A 20324-nucleotide genomic window follows, 5' to 3' on the forward strand; every position below is an offset into this window, starting at 1 on the left:
CAAAAAACAAAAGCTTATTGGTTCTTAGCCTTTGTCATTAAGGTGCTTACAGACGTCATTCATTGTAACTCTGATGCAACCAACCGTCCAACCAAACAAATAGTGAGGCAGGGCTCCAGCTGCTGCCATTAAGAGTGGGATTCCAAATTTTCTTTTTGGGGGTTCAGATTACAAGACCAAGACCAAGCTCATGAGATCTCGAATTTCAACTGAAGAATGTCATCCATGATGACAGGATTAAATATTCAGGGAAACCTGGGGTTGTGTTTCCGACGTACCTTTGTAGCATTACACATTGACACAGTTCTTCGGCAGGTTAAACATCGTGCGGAGACTCAACAGTGCACCATCGAAAGCTCACTTGTGTTGCTATTGGAACTCCCTTCCTCATCAGAGAAGCTTGGAAAGCAGTCGGCCTGTCTGCCAGCGTGGCCCTGTGTGTGTGTGTGTGTGTGTGTCTGTGTGTGTTTGTCATCCAAGGTTATACAAACCTCCCACTCAGTGGGTGTGACTCACCTGCCACGAAGCCTGTTAGTCAAGTTGTTTTATACACCCATGTGTTCAGCAACACAATATAGAATTTGTAAAAACACCAATATACTAACAGTAAACAGGTTTTAATCAGCCTTCCTACATTGTCACAATGACATCAGTATTATAAAGATGTGATCAGAGATGGAAGGGTGGTGTATAGCGGTGCATGCTGCAACACTTCTAATCTTCAGCTCGGACTATGGTCAATTTGGACAATCTCTCTGGCGTCTTCGGATTAAAAACCGTCTCCAACTGTCTCCGGGGTTCACTTTTTCCACTGGTTCATGGCGTGCCTCCTTGCCATGACTGACGAGGAGGCACGGCGTAATTGGCCGAAGGTCTTAACCGCCCCCGTTCCCGGGCTGCCACTCAGGCCCTGACAGTGCAGCAGCAGGGATGTGGGAGAGGCCGCGGGGGGGGAGGAATACATGTTGGGCTTTCGATCTCCCGGCCTGATTGGCTCAGGGACGCTCTGTCCATCGCCCGCTCCGCTCCATATGTCGTATTTTAACTGTTCCACATTGCTGCTCCGTCTGTGGAACAAAAGGTGACAAAGGCGATGGTGATGTACAGCACAGATTTACACCACAGCGAGAAAACACCCTCATTTTGTGACAATGCAAGATGTGACGTATTCATGGACTAATAGTTCTACAAATGGATGGTAACTCACAAAGGACTGTGCTGTCTTTGTTTCCCACTGTTCTGTTGTTCCCAGGGAGTTGTGTTGGGCAGTGGATGGGTCCACACCGCTGCAGGTGAGGTGTCCTATCGACAAAAACACACAGTCACAATTACTTATCAAGCTATTTAGTGATCTGCAGCAACAGTGCTACATCGATGTTGTTTGCAGGTCAGTTCAGCAGTGTTACTACATTTATTTAAATTATGACTCCCATTATAAACAAACCTGATACCTTACCTTGGTGGCAATAGTTTGGGCTCTTTCCCTTAGTTTGCCGAGGCTGTTAAGCAGAGTGACATTCTCTTGTTCCAAAACCTGGATCCGAACACAATTGGCCTCCAATTGCTGCTCCATATCTAACTGTACATCCCCTGTGCCTTGCAGAGATGAAAAGAAGACATCCTGGATATTACTTATGAATGTTTTAACACCTTGAATTATGGAGATGAATACCGCGTTCCAAATTATTATGCAAATGATATTTTTCTCTGGTTTTCCTAAATAGTCGATGCAAATGACAGTCAGTATAATTTTCAACTCATCAACCGTTAGGGTATAATTCAAATGTTATTGAACAAATCTCCCAATGATAACAGTATTTATTTTTTTAAATAAAAAACTCGCTGTGCGAGAAAATGCACTGTTCAAAATTATTATGCACAACAGAGTTTCAAAATATTTTATAGGTTGTAAAGAACTGAAAATGGTCATTTCTTAAATTTGCAGCATTAGGAGGTCATATTTACTGAAATCAAAAGCTATTTCAATCCAAAACATCTTAACAGGCCAAGTAACATGTTAACATAGGACCCTTCTTTGATATCACCTTCACAATTCTTGCATCCATTGAACTTGTTTTTGGAGAGTTTCTGCTTGAATTTCTTTGCAGGATGTCAGAATAGCCTCCCAGAGCTGCTGTTTTGATGCAAACTGCCTCCCACCCTCATAGATCTTTTGCTTGAGGATGCTCCAAAGGTTGTCAATAGGGTTGAGGTCAGGGGAGGATGGGGGCCACACCATGTGTTTCTCTCCTTTTATGCCAATAGCAGCCAATAAAACAGGTGAAATGACAGGTATTCTTTGCAGCATGAGATGGTGCATTGTCATGCATGAAGAGGATTTTGCTACGGAAGGCACGGTTCTTCTTTTTGTACCATGGAAGAAAGTGGTCAGTCAGAAACGATATACTTTGCTGAGGTTGTTTTCACACCTTCAGGGACCCTAAAGGGGCCTACCAGCTCTCTCCCCATGATTCCGGCCCAAAACATGACTCCGCCACCTCCTCGCTGATGTCGCATCCTTGTTGGGACATGGTGGCCATCCACCAACCATCCACTGCTCCATCCATCTGGACCATCCAGGGTTGCACGACACAATCAGTAAACAAGACTGTTTGAAAATTAGTCTTCATGTATTTGGGGCCCACTGCAACCGTTTCTGCTTGTGAGCATTGGTTAGGGGTGGCCCAATAGTAGGTTTATGCACAACTGCAAGCCTCTGGAGGATCCTACACCTTGAGGTTTGTAGGACTCCAGAGGCACTAGCAGCTTCAAATACCTGTTTGCTGCTTTGTAACGGCATTTTAGCAGCTGCTCTCTTCATCCCATGAATTTGTCTGGCAGAAACCTTCCTCATTATGCCTCTATCTGCACCAACACATCTGTGCTCTGAATCAGCCACAAATCTCTTCACAGTACGATGATCACGCTTAAGTTTTCGTGAAGTATCGAATGTTTTCATACCTTGTCCAAGGCATTGCACTTTTTGACGCTTTTCTGCAGCAGAGAGATCCTTTTTCTTTTCCATATTGCTTGAAACCTGTGGCCTGCTTAATAATGGGGAACATCCTTCTTAAGTAGTTTTCCTTTAACTGGGCTCACCTGGCAAACTAATTATTACAGGTGTCTGAGATTGATTTCAGTGATCCAAAAAGCCCTGAGACACAATACCATCCATGAGTTTCATTGAAAAATAAAAAAATTAAATGTTTATGACACTTAAATCCAATTAGCATAATAATTTGGAACGCGGTGTAGAAAGACAAACGGAAAAATTGAACAAATGCTTACTCTGGGCTTGTGCCTTGTGCAGTGGGGAGAGCTCTGGGAAGGCCACCAGCAATCTCTCCCTCTGCTTCAATTCCTGCACTTCCCCCTGCAGTTGGGCCACGTTGCTCTTCAGCGCGTTCCCTCGAGACTCTAGCTGCAGCCTCTCCTTCTGGACCTCCGAATGCAAGGCCTGGGGAGAGCAAGGAGTAGCTACAGCATGTAATATTAGGCAGGCGTTATTACAACAACAGCACTTAAGGGTGAACCGGGCCTACCTGCTCTTCTGTGAATTGTGCAAATAGTTGGTCCTTCTCCTGCGACAGGTGTCTCAGTCCCTTCTGGAGGTCGCTCTCTCTCTCCTCGCACTCCACCAGCTGCCTCTGTAGCTCCACACAGTCCTGGTCCAGAGCATCCAGTCTCTCCAACAGTGACTTCTGTTTGGCCTGCATTGACTGGATTTGAAGGAGGTCATAGGTCTAAATGTGAAAAAACTACACAGAAAAGAATCAGATGCCGGTCTGGGATAATGACCTCTTGCTGACGACAGGCACTCTGGTACTTGGCGCTCTCCTTGTCGAGACTGAGTTGACTTTCACAGATCTGACTCTCCAGCCGTTGTGTCCTTTCCTGCAGATTGTGATGGGCTTCTTCCATGATCTGCAAGGCCCCGGCTGTCTTCTGCAGCTCGTTTTTCTCACATTCTACAAGCAAATAGAATAATTTCTAGCCAGCTTCAGCGTGGCTACGGACATGGATACAAAAATATTTTACACATCCCACCAACACCCTTGACCATCTTACCAAGCACGTTTAACCTTTCAAGTTGTGAAGCCAATTCCTCATTAAGTCTGGAGTTGCTCTCCTCCAAGGACAACATTTCTGCAATAAACATTGATAAAAAATAAAAATATAAACAAGCACAGTAAGTAAATTACCCTCGCATGGATTTGTCCGGTCACTGTACCGCTCTGCAGCTGTTGTTGCTCCACTTGTCGTCTGTTTTCAGTTTCTTTCAGGGTTCTTTGTGCCTCCTGCAGCGAGCGCTTGATCTGGTGTTTGCTGGCTTCATTGCTGGTCCTCTCCAGCTTCAGCGACTCCCGTGTGGCCTCTAACTGAGAACCGATGTGTTCCCGCTCGCTCTCTGCCGCCGCTAGTTTATCCCTCAGAGTCTGCACTGTCCCCCGCATGTCCTGCAGATGCTTCCTCAGCCGCCCCATGTCCCTGCGAGGCTCTCTGGCCCACTGGCCGATGTCGCTAGCTGTGAGACGGCCCATTTGGGCGCTGTCCTCCACAGCTTCCAAGAGGGGTTGCAGCGAAGAAGGCAGGCCCTCACTCTGGCAGAGCTCCACCAGAGCATCGCCCATCTGCCTGAGGACCGACTGCACCTGGTTACAGGCATCGCATGGGACCAGGGATGACTCGATGGTCTGACTACCGACATCGCAGGTCTGGGCTGGTACAACGGAACCGGCTTTCTCATCAGAGTCAAATCGCTTTGTTTCAGGCGGAGTTTGATTATCTGTGCAGGTGCCCTGTCAGAAGAAAGGACGTGGCAATTAGAATAAGAATGAGTTTATTCCGCCAGGTGCTTTTACATTTATCAGGAATTTGTCATGGTGAGGATGATTGCATTTCTACAGATGATTTACCAATCTGAAATAAAAAAAAATAAAACAAAATAGTAACAAAATACAATAAAAAGTAAAGTTTTTATTAAATTAAAATTGCCAAACAAAAAATGAAAAATACTCAGCAGAAATAGTCAAATATATATAAAAATATACAAATGCTATGTACAGGATAAGTTATTTGTATGGGTATATAGGGTATCAATTATAAACATAAATCGTTAGACTCAGTGAGATAAATGTATGTCTTTTACTTATCTATGTTTTTTATTTTAAAATCTTTGGTTTTGAAAATATCAGCATACCTTTAGGTCACCAAATTTTATCAAATTATTCCAATACTGTCGGACCACAAGACCCACGGAGACACAGCCTTTCTTCGGGGTGTGGTCTCTGCTTTGTCCACTCCTCAACAGCTCGGCATAAACGTTAAAACTTTGCAGAAGAAGCAATAGTCTGTGGAGAAGACAAGTATCAGTACGGTTGTGTGAGATTATTCTGCATCTCGATGCAAGGCCAGACATTACCTGTCGATCACCAGCTCTAGCAAGACAACGTGGGAGTGCTGACTGAACTCATCGTCTCCATAAATAAAGTCGTAGTGTGCCAGCAGCGACACCAGGTCCAGGTTGCAGGAGAGCTTGTCTGGGAACTTCCAGGAGGGAGCGCGAACGGGTCCCGTCCTGGAGAACACTTCCAGAAAAATGCCCTGGAGGTCGTACACATCTTTTCGGAGGCTCTCTACACACTCCTGATGTCCTAAGAATTTTGTCATTTTCTACAGAAGGAATTCTGTTGTCACAATTCACAAAATATATATAAATATAATAAATAATAAAATAAATAAATGTATATATATATATATAATATACATAATAAAATAGAATAAAATAAATGCAAATACAATTGGAAAAAAGATGCTGATGCTACAGTCCATAAATCTGTGGAAAAACACTGAAACATACAGAACGTCTCCATCCACAAATTGAATTATTTTGTTGTTTTAACCATTTTGCAAATAAATTTTGCATTATTTATATGTGATTAAATATATTTTCACGTACGTGTGGGCATGTGTGTGTGTATGTACAGTATATCATACTTTCACATGTATCACTTACAACTTTTAAACACCAATTTAAGTGGTTGATGCTTGCGTGTGTGGAACCGTTTGCATTTGTATTTCGAATTGTGACACAAATATCATGTCAGGGGAGGGAAGGGGGGGGGGGGGGGTTGGAGTGGATGCACGGACCGGATCCTGGAGTGGAGTGAACACCCATTGGGGTGGATAAAGTTCTGAGCTAAATTTTGAACTACTAACGGTATCACAGACATTAAATGGAAAAAAAAACCTTAAAGCATAGTCTCCATGATGATGTTAGAACTTTCAAATGTTACATTCACACCAGGTGCAAGTTTGTGGAGTCCACTCCAGGATCCAATCTGTGCACCCACTCCAACCCCGCAGTGATGCATGTCACAGAACACAAACTAAAACGGATCCACGTTTGATTTACCATTTAAATGCGTGTTTTAAGTTGTAAAATGTTGCTATATGAAAATAGGTGACACACACACACACACACACAACATTTAGTAACAGAAGAGGATGGTTATACAACATAACAATGGATTTGGGCTGCTGTTAAAACACAAGTGGAAGAAGCCATATGAAAATATATTAAATCAGATATAAATTATGCCACATTTATTAGCAAAATGCAATTTTGTAAAAACACAAGTTACACATTATTTGTTTGTGAGTGGGGAAGTAGGTTTGTTTTTTTGCATTTAAAATGTGGATTGTAGTATTTATCTTTCTTATTAAAGTGTTAACTTTTTTATTAATAACATTAGTAATAACATTTTTATTTATTATTATATTTTTGAACTATGACACAGAATTCTTTCCATAATTTGAGACTCTTTGTTATCTTGCTGAACCCGCCTGTACAAAATTCCCTTTGTACCGTTATGCTCAGTGAGAACGGATATGAACCCATAAGCACGACACAAAAAAAAAATCAGGTATGAAGTCGAAGTCCACAAGGTTTATTTAAAAAAACAGGCAGGGGTCAAAACCAGGAGATCAGTCGGAGACTGATCCGGCAGGGAACAGGCAGAGAATCAGGGTCCAGGGAAGCAGGCACAGGTTCGGATGGAAGGTACAGGAATCAGGAAGTAGTGCGGGATTACTCAGCGTAATGCAAGAGACAATCTGGCAGAGAACAAGGGGAAATGGACTGGTATTTATATGAGGGACCAACGAGGAAATGAGCTGCAGGCGGGTGAAACCAGGTGAAGGGAAGGGTGTGACAGCAAAGCAAACAGATGTGGGCGGATCTGAAATAATATGGCAGTCTAGGGACATCCCCTAACGTCCCACCAGGCTGGTCTGGATGGTCTCGGTCTTAAGTCCTCGATGAGGGATGGGTCCAGGTTTGCACCTGTAGGGACCCACAACCTCTAACGAGCAACAGGGAAAACCCCCATCCCCACACACACTCAGGATAGGAGCCCTTGTTATGACACATCTCCATATGCTTCTGGGCTTATTCCAACTAGCCCACTCTCTACAATAAACTGGCGTGTCTACAACCCCGTCGTCTGTGTCTCTGTGCCGGAGGTCCCTGAAAATGCCACGTGGGTGGCGGGTAGTAGGCGAAACTGCCACAGGTACATATTAACAGTTTTACAGCACTGGGTGCAAAAGTTGCGAACACCAGGGACTTGATCAATCAACGTGCAATTTTGTCACTGTATGTTGCTCTTCTGGCGTTCAGTATAAATATCCATGAAGAATGCTGTTTTAAGAATTACGATCTTTTCTGGATGACACAGTGCGAACACGAAAGAAGAGGTTGTTTCCTCCGATGGTTCTTTGAACTTCCTGCAGTGCGAAAACGTCTTCTTTGAACGATTCAACTGTTTATCGCATTTGGTCGACGCCGCTAGATCATTAAGCGCAGTCAGGAAGACGACCACATTGCACATTACACATCTGTGAACATGCACGGCCACAGATGTGCGCGAGACACGAAAACCTCTTTTCCAGCCAGTTCTAGAATACAGTTTCCAGCAGGCAAAGTTGGCAGCCTCACCGAAATTCCGCTAATTACTTAAACTGAAAACGATGTGCTTCACTCTGTCCTTCTTCCTCACAAAGGCTTATCAGGTGGTCGATAGTCAGGTTTGAGCGTTATAATTCTTATTTATTTCTTTTAACCTGTGTTGTCAGCATGCAACACAGAGTATTTGTATGCCATTGCATCTAGGAAAGAGTTAATCTGCAGTTCAACTTCTCAACTTGCAATACAACTTATAGAACCCAGAATCACGATTGTGGCGCCTCCCCTTGCGGCTGCCTGCGTGAGCACCTTGTGTCGATTACGCACATTTTGGTTTGTTTTAGTATTTTTAGAGCTTATAGAGCTTATTGTGCGTAATCACCAGGTGTCATGACATTTCACTGCATATATGTATGACCGTATGTATATGTATGTGACAAATAATCTCTTGAACTTGAACTTATACGTTTCCGGGGTTTTGTAAAACGCAGCATGAGTTACAGTTTTCCAAGTTTCCTTTAAACGCAACCCCACATCAAGCTGTCTGTCTAGATTTCGTACTCGCATGTGGGGGGAGGGGAATGATTTCCGAGAGACGAAGCTTGGACTTACATGACTTTGGATGATGATGTCACAAAGCGCCCACTCCTCAAACTAATCAAGTTGCGCCAACGTTCTTCAACTTCCGGTAAATTTCCAGCAGTTTTTGACAAATTTCTGCTCCAAATGTAGATCGATATTGATCAAACTCAACCTCAAGACATCTGAAACGGCCGGGTTTTAACGAGACCTCAACCATGTCTGTTGTTTCCTTTTTTACTGTCATTGTTGTGTTTCAAATACTTTTAGCCCGACAAACGCAGAGCAATAACAATAGGGATCCAATATTGCTGCAGACAGCAATACACGGGTTCCAGGGTAGTCGGCCCTGCGTTAAAGTTCAATGGATGAGTGTGCGTTGGCTCTCTGTTCCGCTGTGTTTTGTGACTGCAGATGTTCATTCGTTCTGGCCTGGTTACAGCGTTATTCTATGATCGGGTGGTGTTTTAGGCTGTGGGTGGGTTTCTGGACAGCGGTTATCATTCTGAAGGTTATCTGCTTCTCCAAATGAAACAAGATAAGAGATGAATATGAGAAGATTAGATGTATTTGCTTTTTTCTAATTGAACGAAACAAAAAAAAAACACAGAGCCTGCGTGTGTGCACAACCACGGAGCCTGCAGCAGGCTTTCGCTGGCATATGGATGCACAAATTATTTACTTTGGCGCGCAAAGATAATTGTGGTCAGATGAAAAACAAGGGCAAATTGCACTCAGCTAAAATACCCACAACGCCTAACCCTGCCGGAGCCGACAACCATCCACCGAGAGCCCGATGTCCTGGCTATCTCCTCCAGTATATTTTATGAGTGCAGATTTGTAATGGCCTGGTAGACTGCATTGCTATCAAGTGGTCTGTGTTCTCCGTCAACTTGCGCTGCGGGCTGGACCCCTAAATATAACTGCCGGCAGCAATACGCGGGTAGTCGGCACTTTGTTAAAGTTAAATGGATGAGTGTGCTTTGGCTCACTGTTCAAGTGTGTTTTGTGAATACAGAAGTTCATTTGTTCCGGGTATGCAGATTCGTAACGGCCTGGTAAACTGCAGTGCTATCAGGTGATCTGTGTACTCACTCGTAATGCTTTCGTTCAAACACACCAGACAGAACGCATAACCATCACTGAGTTCCAAAAAGAAACTTGTCATCTACGTCTCCTCAACGTAGGTATTGGGGGCATTTTTACGGGTGCAATAACGCAGTTTTTGTGTCTTTTAAATATATTTACAGTCAATGTAATCTAAATGCTGTAGCTTGCAGACCTGCCAACCTGCACACATTTTGTGTACCAACTATGCAATTCTTGTTCAAAACACACAGGTACGAAATACCAGCTTACGTGAGATTCATCAGCCATTCAGCTTTATCAGCCATGACTGGTGATCGGACGATCAGTGTCAGATATATTTTCTGACTCTGTGCCAGTTAAATGTACACGCCCGATATTGTGCTCATGTGCTGTACTGGTAAAAAGGTTCCGGTACTCAAACCCGATTCCAACGTAATGTAACGTAGTTGCGTAGTTGACGCTTAAAAAAGAGAGGGGAAAAAAAGGAAATGTCGCTGTTTGGAGGTACTTCAAGGTAAACAAAGGAGATTAGAAAAGTTATTTATCTCCCGCCTGACAATATTCGAACATTGTGTGCAGACTGTGTTTCTATAGCTGGCACAGCGGAGCTCCCCTTGTGATGAAAAGCTGGACCCTTTTTTGAGACTTGGTTCTTGACGAGTAACTCATGCACTTCGATGAATCGATTTGATTCACTTGGTTTAATACATGGTGAGGGAAGGAGGACTTCCAGTAAACGAGAGTGAGAAGAGTTGGCCATTTATTTTATTTGTTTATTTTTTTTGCAATGATTGCAATTTATTTTGGAACGGCAAGTACCATATAAATACAATATAAATGTATATTTGCGTCTTAAAAGTGAAAAGGACTTTCATTTGAAGTTTGCACTGGACATTTCCATGTTAGTTACATGTTGTGTTCTACTAAAACTAAATGAGAGTTACAGGTTGAATTATTCTGAAACTTGGTGACAGTCCCATATTCTATTTTACTGGCACCCAGGGACAGTTTCATGTTCTATGAGGGTTCCATAGTGAATAATGAACAAACAGTGATACAATATAATGAGTAATGAATAAAAAGTGTTTAAATCAGCAATCTCTATTATATAATTATAGAACGCAGAATCGCGATTGTGGCGCCTCCCCTTGCGGCTGCCTGCGCGAGCACCTTGTGTCGATTATGCACATTTTGGTATTTTTTAGTATTTTTAGAGCTTATTGTGCCTAATCACCGGGTGTCATGACATTTAACTGCATATATGTATGACCGTATGTATATGTATGTGACAAATAATCTCTTGAACTTGAACGTGAACTTGAACTTGAACAATCTGGTAGAGAACAAAGGGAAGTGGACTGGTATTAATACTGAGGGACCAACGAGGGAATGAGCTGTAGTCGGGGGAAACCAGTTGGAGGGAAGGGAGTGACAGTAAAGCAAACAGGAGTGGGCGGATCTGAAATAACATGGAGGTCTAGGGACGTCCCCTAACGTCCCACCAGGCTGGTCTGGATGATCTCGGTTGAAGTCCTCGATGAGGGATGGGTCCAGGATGGCACGTGTAGGGACCCATGACCTCTGCTGTGATCCGTATCCCTCAGGAGACTGCAGGAGGCAACTGACCGTACAAGCGGGAGACCCATTGATGGTCCAGCTATGGCTTTGGGCAATGGCCCTACCGAGCTTGGGGCAAGCTTTCTGGACTCAATCCGTAGAGTATGCGCACAAGGATTTATAAGTCGGTGCGTGGCGGCGCCATCTTGGTAAGGTAGTGATTGTTGATCACAAACTCCATCCACAATACTGAACCGATCTCGATGAAACTTGACCAACGCAAGGTTGGAACTATCCCGAATAAACATCTCATTCAGATTGTCTGTGGGTTCATCCTATCCATGACATCAAAGAAAGTCTGACGTCAGTTACATCTGCACGTGCCGCTATCTTGGTGAGGACCTGTTTGTTGACCAGTGACTAGACTGCAATGGTATCATGTGACCTGTGCGAGCTCTCATTTGCCTGCGTTGAGGCAATGATAAAAAAACAGTTTTTTACTAAGTTATTCCACAATAATGAAGGATCAAACTTGGATGACCGCATGTCGAACTGCTCCGAATACCAATTTTATTCATCTTGTCTGTGAGTGCAACAGAGCCATGAAATCCATAGACTGCTGACATCGGTTTCTCATTAACAGAAGCAATTGGGCTCCCACCCAATAATAATAATAATAATAAGAAGAAGAAGAAGAAGAAGAAGAAGAAGAAGAAGAAGAAGAAGAAGAAGAAGAAGAAGAAGAAAAATAAATAATACGATTAAAAAATAATCGGTTTTTGGGGTCCTTAACTTATCTCATAATTATGAGAAAAGACCTCGTAATTACGAGACAATTTTGTGAATGCAATGCGCTTCCGTATTCAGGAGAATCTCAGTGATTTCTAGAAAAATGGAGACTTGACCTGAATCGTGCAACAGCTTGGTGTGGATGTTTATCAACATAAAGAAAAATTCAAATACATGGAAGCTGAGATCCAGATCGCTATCAACACAGATATTTACAATATATAGGGAGGCTTGGGCGGAAAGTATTAGGAAAATCTTAAATATAAGAGGTGTATCAATGGGGAAAGAACAGAATAAATCATCACTTTGTGCAAATAATGTAATTGTGTTTCTAACTGACATCCATAAATCACTACCATCAACGATGGAAGAAATAGAAAAATATATCTCCTACTCTGGCTACGAATTAAATACTAACTAAACAGAAGCTATGGAAACCGGAGAGCCAATTGGGAGGCTTAATGAGAAAATATTGTACTTAGGAGTAGTGATTGCACAAATTGTAGAGACCAAGAATTTACAACTAACAACACAATGGATAACAATTGTAAAATCTTTGAGAAATATGGATTTGTACGATTATGGCAAATGTATTATTGAAATGAAGATTAGACCGGCTCCTCTGGACATTGCACATTTTCAATCTTAATACAGGCTGCAAGATTGTATTTGGACCATCTTCTTAATCTAGGATTGATCTTTTTCTAATATCACCTCAGACCTACCAATTTGTCAAATACGTTTCATTAATTTGCTGCTTTGTCAAATTAGTGCTTTCTTGAAAGATGACAAAATTTTATTATAGTATTAAAAAAATAATTGAATAAATATTTCATTATAATACTTATTGGAGATATAACAAGGCCAGATATGTGGCAATCAAAGAAGCACAAACGCAGCAATAATCAAAAAGTCAGAATTCTTGAATAACAAAACAAAGTAAATGTTTTGTTGACTAATAGATGATGTATTTGTTGAAGCGGAGCTCAAAGTGAAGGAAACTCAATTAGAGATGGATTACATTTATCTAGTGGACAACGGCGCATTAATAAGATCTAGAGTTAAATGGCTAGAAAAGAGGGGAAGAAGATTTGGCTTTATCAATGATATCTTTGGTCAAATTGGTGGTCTTCCATTTATTTTGAGTTACGTAATATATATATATATTATAAATATTATATATTTATAAAAAATATTGTTACTATTTCGTTGCCTTTGTTTAATGGAAATCACTTTGAGTTGCATGTTGTGTATGCAAGGTGCTATCCAAATAAAAATCATTGTATTATTATTAGTATATAATATAAGACATATTATGTATTATATTCGTATCATTGTGTACATACTGTATATGCTATTTTTATTTAATTGTCTTTCTTTCTTTCTTTCAGCACTCGATTTCTTTTAAGAGTCAATGGAAGATGTCATGTTATTTTATGTGATTTGATCTTGTTGCGGTTGTGTGAGACTATTCTGCATCTCGATGCAAGGCCAGACATTACCTGTCGATCACCAGCTCTAGCAAGACAACGTGGGAGTGCCGACTGAACTCCTCGTCTCCATCAATAAAGTCGTAGTGTGCCAGCAGCGACACCAGGTCCAGGTGGCAGGAGAGCTTGTCTGGGAACTTCCAGGAGGGAGCGCGAACGGGTCCCGTCCTGGAGAACACTTCCAGAAAGACGCCCTGGAGGTCGTACACATCTTTTCGGAGGCTCTCTACACAGTCTGGGCGGCCTAAGAACTGAGTCATTTTCGAGCCTCTTTTCGTTATCTCGAGTCCACCTTAGCGTAGCGAAGCGACGCGAACCGCTTCTGTTGACGCTCCGTCTCCAAGACGACGCGTTTAAAAAAAATAATTAACCGAAAAGAACTTCATGTCCCACAATGCTGAGCGGCACGCTCCCGGAAGTACTTCGCCTCCATTGAAGACGGGTCGACGAAAGCACGACGCGGTAAGTTCTCAAGTGTAACAAATTCAGCTGTTTTTTTTACCGTTGTTGTTGTTTTTGTTTATGCGTACAACACAGATATTAACACCGAGTTAGCGCTATTACTGATTATTTTTGTTGATTTTTGTCTACCAGCCACTAACACACAGCCATGCCTCCCGGGCCTGTTCAGATCGTCCAGCCGGAACCCAACAACAAGGTAACGTTAACAAGGACAAGTGTTAAACAAGCAGCTGCTCAAACTGCCTTTGGACTGTAAATGCCACATAATATATTTAATAAACGGTGGATTTATATCAGTTGCCGAACCACTGATATAGTGTCCTAAAATCATACCAAGAGACCGGCGATTTTAGCTCTGGTGAAATGCTGAGTATAGACACTGTATACGTGTACAGTAAAAACATCAACACAAACCGCATTGATGAAGTTGGAGCGTTTGATCCAATCCCGTTGTTCAACGCAAAACTGAAAAACTTAAATGGTCATAATGTGCACACGTTGGCGAGAGGCCACAGCACACGTTATTCCATACAAATGATACCTTTTTAAGAAATTGCTTGGACATTTGGTTTGACATTTCTGTGCAACTGCCTTGTTGCTCTTTTCAAAACGTTGCCAAATATCCACACTGGCTTACTCACCCGGTCAAATAAATGTCCAGTCACGCATCAAGTGTTGATTCTGTAAATGAGGCAAATTTATTCTTCAAAAACAATGTGTGCTGTTTTCAACAGGCCGATGAACCAATAGAAGAAACCCCAGCCACTAAGCCCATAGTTGGCATCATATATCCCCCTCCTGAGGTCCGAAACATTGTTGATAAGACAGCCAGCTTCGTTGCCAGGTTGGAATCTCCTGAATTTCTGAAATAATTTATATGTTGTAGAACATTATGTTAATTTGAACCTGTTTTGTATGACCATGCTAACTCCTGTCATTTTTACAGGAACGGGCCTGAGTTCGAAGCAAGGATCCGCCAAAATGAGATTAATAATCCCAAATTTAATTTCCTCAACCCCAACGACCCATATCATGCCTACTACCGTCACAAAGTCAATGAATTCAAGGAGGGCAAGGCGCAGGAGCCGTCTGCAGCTGTCCCGAAAGTTATGCAGCAGCAGGCAATGCAACAGTCACAGCAGCTCCCTCAAAAGGTATTAATATGTAAATGCATATTAATACAAATATGCACCGTACCAATATGAATATACAACATATTGTTTCTGTTATGTGTTCTTACTAGTTGTATTTTCCAACGGTAAACAGGTGCAATCTCAGGTGATCCATGAGACGGTGATTCCCAAAGAGCCACCTCCCGAGTTTGAGTTTATTGCTGATCCTCCATCAATTTCGGCATTTGATCTTGACGTTGTCAAGCTCACTGCCCAGTTTGTCGCCCGCAACGGGCGACAGTTTCTCACTCAGCTCATGCAGAAAGAACAGAGGAACTACCAATTTGACTTCCTGCGACCACAGCACAGCCTTTTTAACTACTTTACCAAGCTTGTGGAGCAGTACACTAAGGTAACTGATAGGTTCGCCCCTGCAGCACAATTACATTTCAAGTGAAATGTGTCAGGTGTTTAATGTGTTCTGTCTTGTGACGCGCTGTAGATTCTCATCCCACCCAAAGGCCTTCTGCTGAAGCTGAAGAGAGAAGCTGAGAATCCACGAGAGGTGATGGACCAGGTACGTCCAGTAATCTGGCTCTTACATTCAGACTATTTATTCTCTGTCCATTTTACATTTGTGATAACCGCCTACCATGAAACACACTAGGTGAGGTACCGTGTGGAGTGGGCAAAGTTCCAGGAGCGTGAAAGGAAGAAGGAGGAGGAGGAAAGGGAGAAGGAACGAGTGGCGTACGCCCAAATTGACTGGCACGACTTTGTAGTTGTGGAGACAGTGGACTTCCAACCCAATGAGCAAGGTAGGTGGAATTAAATAAAAAAAAACACTTCAATACAGATTAACAAAATAAATGAGGGCCTATAAATTATCAAAATGTGCCAGTCAAAAGGTAAAATAATGACAAGTTAAATAGGCTGATGGAAGAGACAAACACAACTTTTTGTAAATTTCCCAGTTGTGGGACTTATAAAGGTTCATCTTATCTTATCTACATCTTTATATTTGTTTAACTTTGTCAAAACGTGGTGTTTCCTCAGGCCACTTCCCGCCGCCCACCACACCAGAGGAGCTTGGAGCTCGCATCCTGATCCAGGAGCGCTACGAGAAGTTTGGTGAGAGTGAGGAGGTGGAGATGGAGGTGGAGAGCGAGGATGATGAGGACGAGCGTGAGCAGCGGAACGAAGGCCAGCCCTCGCAGCCCGATCAGGACACTCAAGTGCAGGATATGGACGAGGTCAGCAGACAACAAAATCTAGCACAGCGCAGTGACTATTCTATAATATTTCCATGATGTAAAAATCCTTCCCTCTGTGATTTTCCTAGGGCTCTGATGAGGAGGAGGATGAGGGTATGAAGGCACCGTTGCCCCCAGACAACCCAATGCCACCCCCACTGCCCCCAACTCCAGATCAAGTTATCATCCGCAAAGACTACGACCCCAAGGGTAAAACCTAGTCCAATTCAGGAATACTATGAGCAGCTCTTAACTTTCTAATAGCCTCAGCATCATTAAGGTTTTGTTTTTTTCTTCTCCCCCCTCAGCCTCCAAGCCTCCGCCCGCAGTCACAACTCCGGATGAGTACCTTATCTCTCCCATCACCGGAGAGAAGATCCCAGCTAGTAAGATGCAGGAGCACATGCGCATCGGCCTGCTGGACCCCCGCTGGTTGGAGCAGAGGGACCGCAGCATCAGGGAGAGGCAGATTGAGGACGAGGTTTATGCCCCTGGACTGGACATCGAGAGCAGCCTAAAGCAACTGGCAGAGAGGCGTACCGATATCTTCGGTGTGGAGGAGACTGCCATCGGTAAGAAGATCGGAGAGGAAGAAATCCAGAAGCCTGAAGAGAAGGTGAGCGCAGTGATGAGAGTGTATATGATGCAAATTCTGTTAAGCTGATGCTTTTTTAAATCCCTATAACTTTCATGTTGACTTTGAGTCACATACTTAATTCACTTCACCCACAGGTGACTTGGGACGGTCACTCTGGGAGCATGGCACGTACCCAGCAGGCGGCCCAAGCCAACATCACCCTGCAGGAGCAGATCGAGGCCATCCACAAGGCCAAGGGCCTGGTGGGAGAGGACGATAACAAAGAGAAGATCGGCCCAAGCAAGCCCAGTGACATTCACCACCATCCTCCCATTCCCTCCTCCGCTCCCAATATGTCCAAACCCAACCCTCCCATGACCATGCCCCGGCCGCCTCCCTCTGTAAGTTTCCGTTCATCATTTCTTCCGCTCACTTATCTACCGTACATGTGTATCTCATAAATTATTAAATGTGGATGTATGGTTTTAGATGCTGTCTAAAATAGGTACTAAGGTATAGAGTTAGGTGCAAGATCACCAGTATAAAAATCCATTTTTGAGAGACCTCAAACATGTGATGTTTGAGATGTAATGATGTTTAAGAAAAGTGACTTGATTTTCCGCTATTTAGATACTGAACAATGTTGGATGTCTAGTGGAGAAAATGGATTATGTGCCAATCGTGTTCTACTGGTGCCAAAAGAAAACTCACTATATACTCACTCTATATTGTTCAGTGAAGCCTATGGATTGGTGCTTTTTATTAGCCAAATGTTTTGGATGTTGAATCAATATTGTTTCATCCCTGTTGTCGACCTGTTCTTGAATGCAGATGCCTCCTCCGGTGCGCACCACTCTCCTGTCTGCTGTGCCGGTGCTTCCCCGGCCGCCCATGGCTCCCGTGGTGCGCCTCGGCCCTGGACAAGTTCTCACCCCCATGCCGCCCATGATGCACGCCCCCCGCATCAATGTGGTGCCCATGCCTCCCACAGCCGCCCACATCATGGCTCCCCGGCCCCCGCCCATGGTGGTCCCTACTGGTAAGAATCCGCCTTGGACGCCCTTTTCCTGCAGGATGCGAACAATTGAATATTATTATGAATGATTGTCTGTAAGTGATTGTAGGTTTCTCCCTACTTAATGGCACCCATGTTGCCTCCTTCCCCAGCCTTCGTCCCGGCCCCTCCTGTGCCACAGCCCCCCAGCTCCGTCCCCGCCCCACCTTCCCACCCACCCCCACCCCATGACGACGAGCCGGTCAGCAAGAAGATGAAGACTGAAGACAACCTCATGCCCGAGGAGGAGTTTCTACGCCGAAACAAGGTTTGTCACGTCATCAACTTCTTGTTTGTCTGTTTGGATGGTTGAGCCCTGTTGCTGAAAGTCGCTAACCCAAGTCTAGATTTTCATTATTATTATTTTTAAATTCTCCCACCTTTAGGGTCCTGTGGCTGTCAAAGTGCAGGTTCCCAACATGCAAGACAAGACTGAATGGAAGCTGAGTGGACAGGTGCTCAACTTCACCGTCCCGCTCACAGATCAGGTATGAATCTTCTATCTTTCTATCTGTTTCATGGCATGTGTGTGCCTCTCATTTATGCGTATTAAACGCTAATACAAATGATTTCGCAGGTGTCTGTTATCAAAGTGAAAATCCACGAAGCCACGGGCATGCCGGCAGGAAAACAGAAGTTGCAGTATGAGGTAAAACTTTTTTTTTTTTTCCCTTAACATTGCGGAATATGCAGCTTGTCATCTCTTATGTGTGGCTGACTATACTTTTTACCATTTTTTTTCCCAGGGTATTTTCATCAAAGATTCCAACTCCCTGGCCTACTACAACATGAACAATGGCTCAGTCATTCATCTGGCCCTAAAAGAGAGAGGTGGCAGAAAGAAGTGAGCCAGACAACCACAAGTAGTTTCCCAATAAAGTTTCATCTGATGATGCTGTTTATTATTTGGCAGTACTTTGCTTTTAGATTTCTTTTTTTTCCTGTTAAATTGGTCTTGATAATTGTCTAATTTCATTTATTTAGAACATTTACAGATGGACTTTTTTTTTTTTTTTTGTTTCCACAGTACAATATCATACAATTTCCAGGTTTCGTCTCTCAATGTCAGTTCTGTTGCTTTGTATGTTGTATGAGTTTAGTTTTCTTGAGAAATCCGTAACTGCATGTAATACAAATATATGATCACACTTTGGGGAGCATGTGGAGCTTCAAGCTTGTAATACATTGAATAAAGGAATTGTGTACATCTTACGTTCATGTTTTTTGCTTTGTTTTGTTCCTCTGTGTTCATCTGACCCTATAATTTTATAAAAGAAAGTAAATCTCAAAGGAGTTCAGGTTTATAGCTGTAATAAGTCAAAGAAGTTGAGGTTTATAGCTGTAATAAGTCAAAGGAGTTGAGATTTATAGCTGTAATAAGTATTATAGTTCTTAACCTGCTGCCATGTCCAGAATCTGCCACATGGCAGCAGCAGAACTAGTAAGACAGTGGCTGTGATGAAAGGTTCGGCTCTCTGTGGGATTCGGTTCATGAGAGTCACTCAGTAAAAAGAGTCGTTCCTTTTGCTTCAGTTGGTTTAGGGCGCCGCAGCTCAAAAGGATCGAGGGTTTTTATCAAACTGTTTTTTTTTTATCAGAAAGTGTGGATCACTAAATACATTTACTTTATCAAAATGTGTTACTTTGGTGGAATACGAAGTGTCAGTCACATTCAACATGAATTATGTCAATAGATTTTTCCCGTATTCATTTACTCCTTAGCAATTATAGAGTTTGCGAGTTGAACGTCCTCTCATTTTTAGGACCTTGTTTGGGCTTTTCATTAATTAATCAAGATTATGTCTCGGTAAATGTCTGCGTCTGACTGCAGTCACCGAGTCGCGAACGAAACGAGCTTTTCGCCGGAGTGGCCCTGAGTCATTTAAACGATTCGCCATGAACAAATCGTTCACGGGCTCCGCATCGCCAGGGTACGAGGGCTGGTCCCAAGCCTGGAGGTGGGAACATGTCTGGGACACAAGCTACAGTCAGATAGGTAAACGTCGGCAAAAATAAAAAGTTAACTTGCGAGCTATGTTGGAAAAGGGAAGCGATCGTGACTAAAAACGTACAACCGGTAACGAAGATAATCGCTTGTTGACACGACCAGCTGACGTTGCATTAGCATTTGAAAAAGCTAAGCTAGCTGGTGCTAACTTTGACATTAGCATTGACGCTAGGCAGCAGGAGCGAGTGAATCACCCTCCCGTGTCCCGAATAACCTCTGCTTCGCTCTGCCCGGCCAGTCTTCCTCGGTCAACTGTCCGAGATAACAGTATATAGCGGCCAGTTAGAAGCATGAGACATATGCTGCCTGGCTCGACGATGCTACCAGAGAAATAGTTTGGGTTTTTCGGCTGTCAAGCTAGTCGGCCAGGTTAGCTCTCCAGCTAACT

At 43.2% G+C, this 20324-nt stretch overlaps 2 protein-coding genes across 2 annotated transcripts; one reads left to right on the top strand and one right to left on the bottom strand.

The window, feature by feature from the left end:
• Positions 1-799: 799 nt before the first annotated feature.
• Positions 800-13730, bottom strand: ccdc157 (coiled-coil domain containing 157; the record flags this gene model as incomplete). Its single annotated transcript, XM_080004290.1, has 10 exons — positions 800-1067; positions 1208-1302; positions 1457-1596; positions 3289-3457; positions 3543-3719; positions 3799-3968; positions 4069-4146; positions 4232-4799; positions 5246-5351; positions 13483-13730. 10 exons carry the CDS (start codon positions 13728-13730, stop codon positions 800-802), a joined length of 2019 nt encoding a protein of 672 aa, XP_079860416.1.
• Positions 13731-13873: 143 nt separating this feature from the next.
• sf3a1 (splicing factor 3a, subunit 1) lies at positions 13874-19140 on the top strand. The gene is made up of 16 exons (XM_080004142.1): positions 13874-13932; positions 14065-14128; positions 14667-14776; positions 14879-15086; positions 15199-15456; positions 15547-15621; positions 15712-15862; positions 16101-16297; positions 16387-16507; positions 16606-16913; positions 17030-17275; positions 17706-17913; positions 18042-18196; positions 18315-18416; positions 18506-18577; positions 18675-19140. The coding sequence occupies exons 2-16, from the start codon at positions 14081-14083 to the stop codon at positions 18774-18776; spliced, it is 2361 nt and encodes a 786-aa protein (XP_079860268.1). The 5' UTR covers positions 13874-13932; positions 14065-14080; the 3' UTR covers positions 18777-19140.
• The last annotated feature ends 1184 nt before the right edge of the window (positions 19141-20324 follow it).

The sequence above is a fragment of the Zeus faber genome (genome assembly GCF_960531495.2).
Source record: "Zeus faber genome assembly, chromosome: 7".
NCBI classification, from domain to species: domain Eukaryota; kingdom Metazoa; phylum Chordata; class Actinopteri; order Zeiformes; family Zeidae; genus Zeus; species Zeus faber.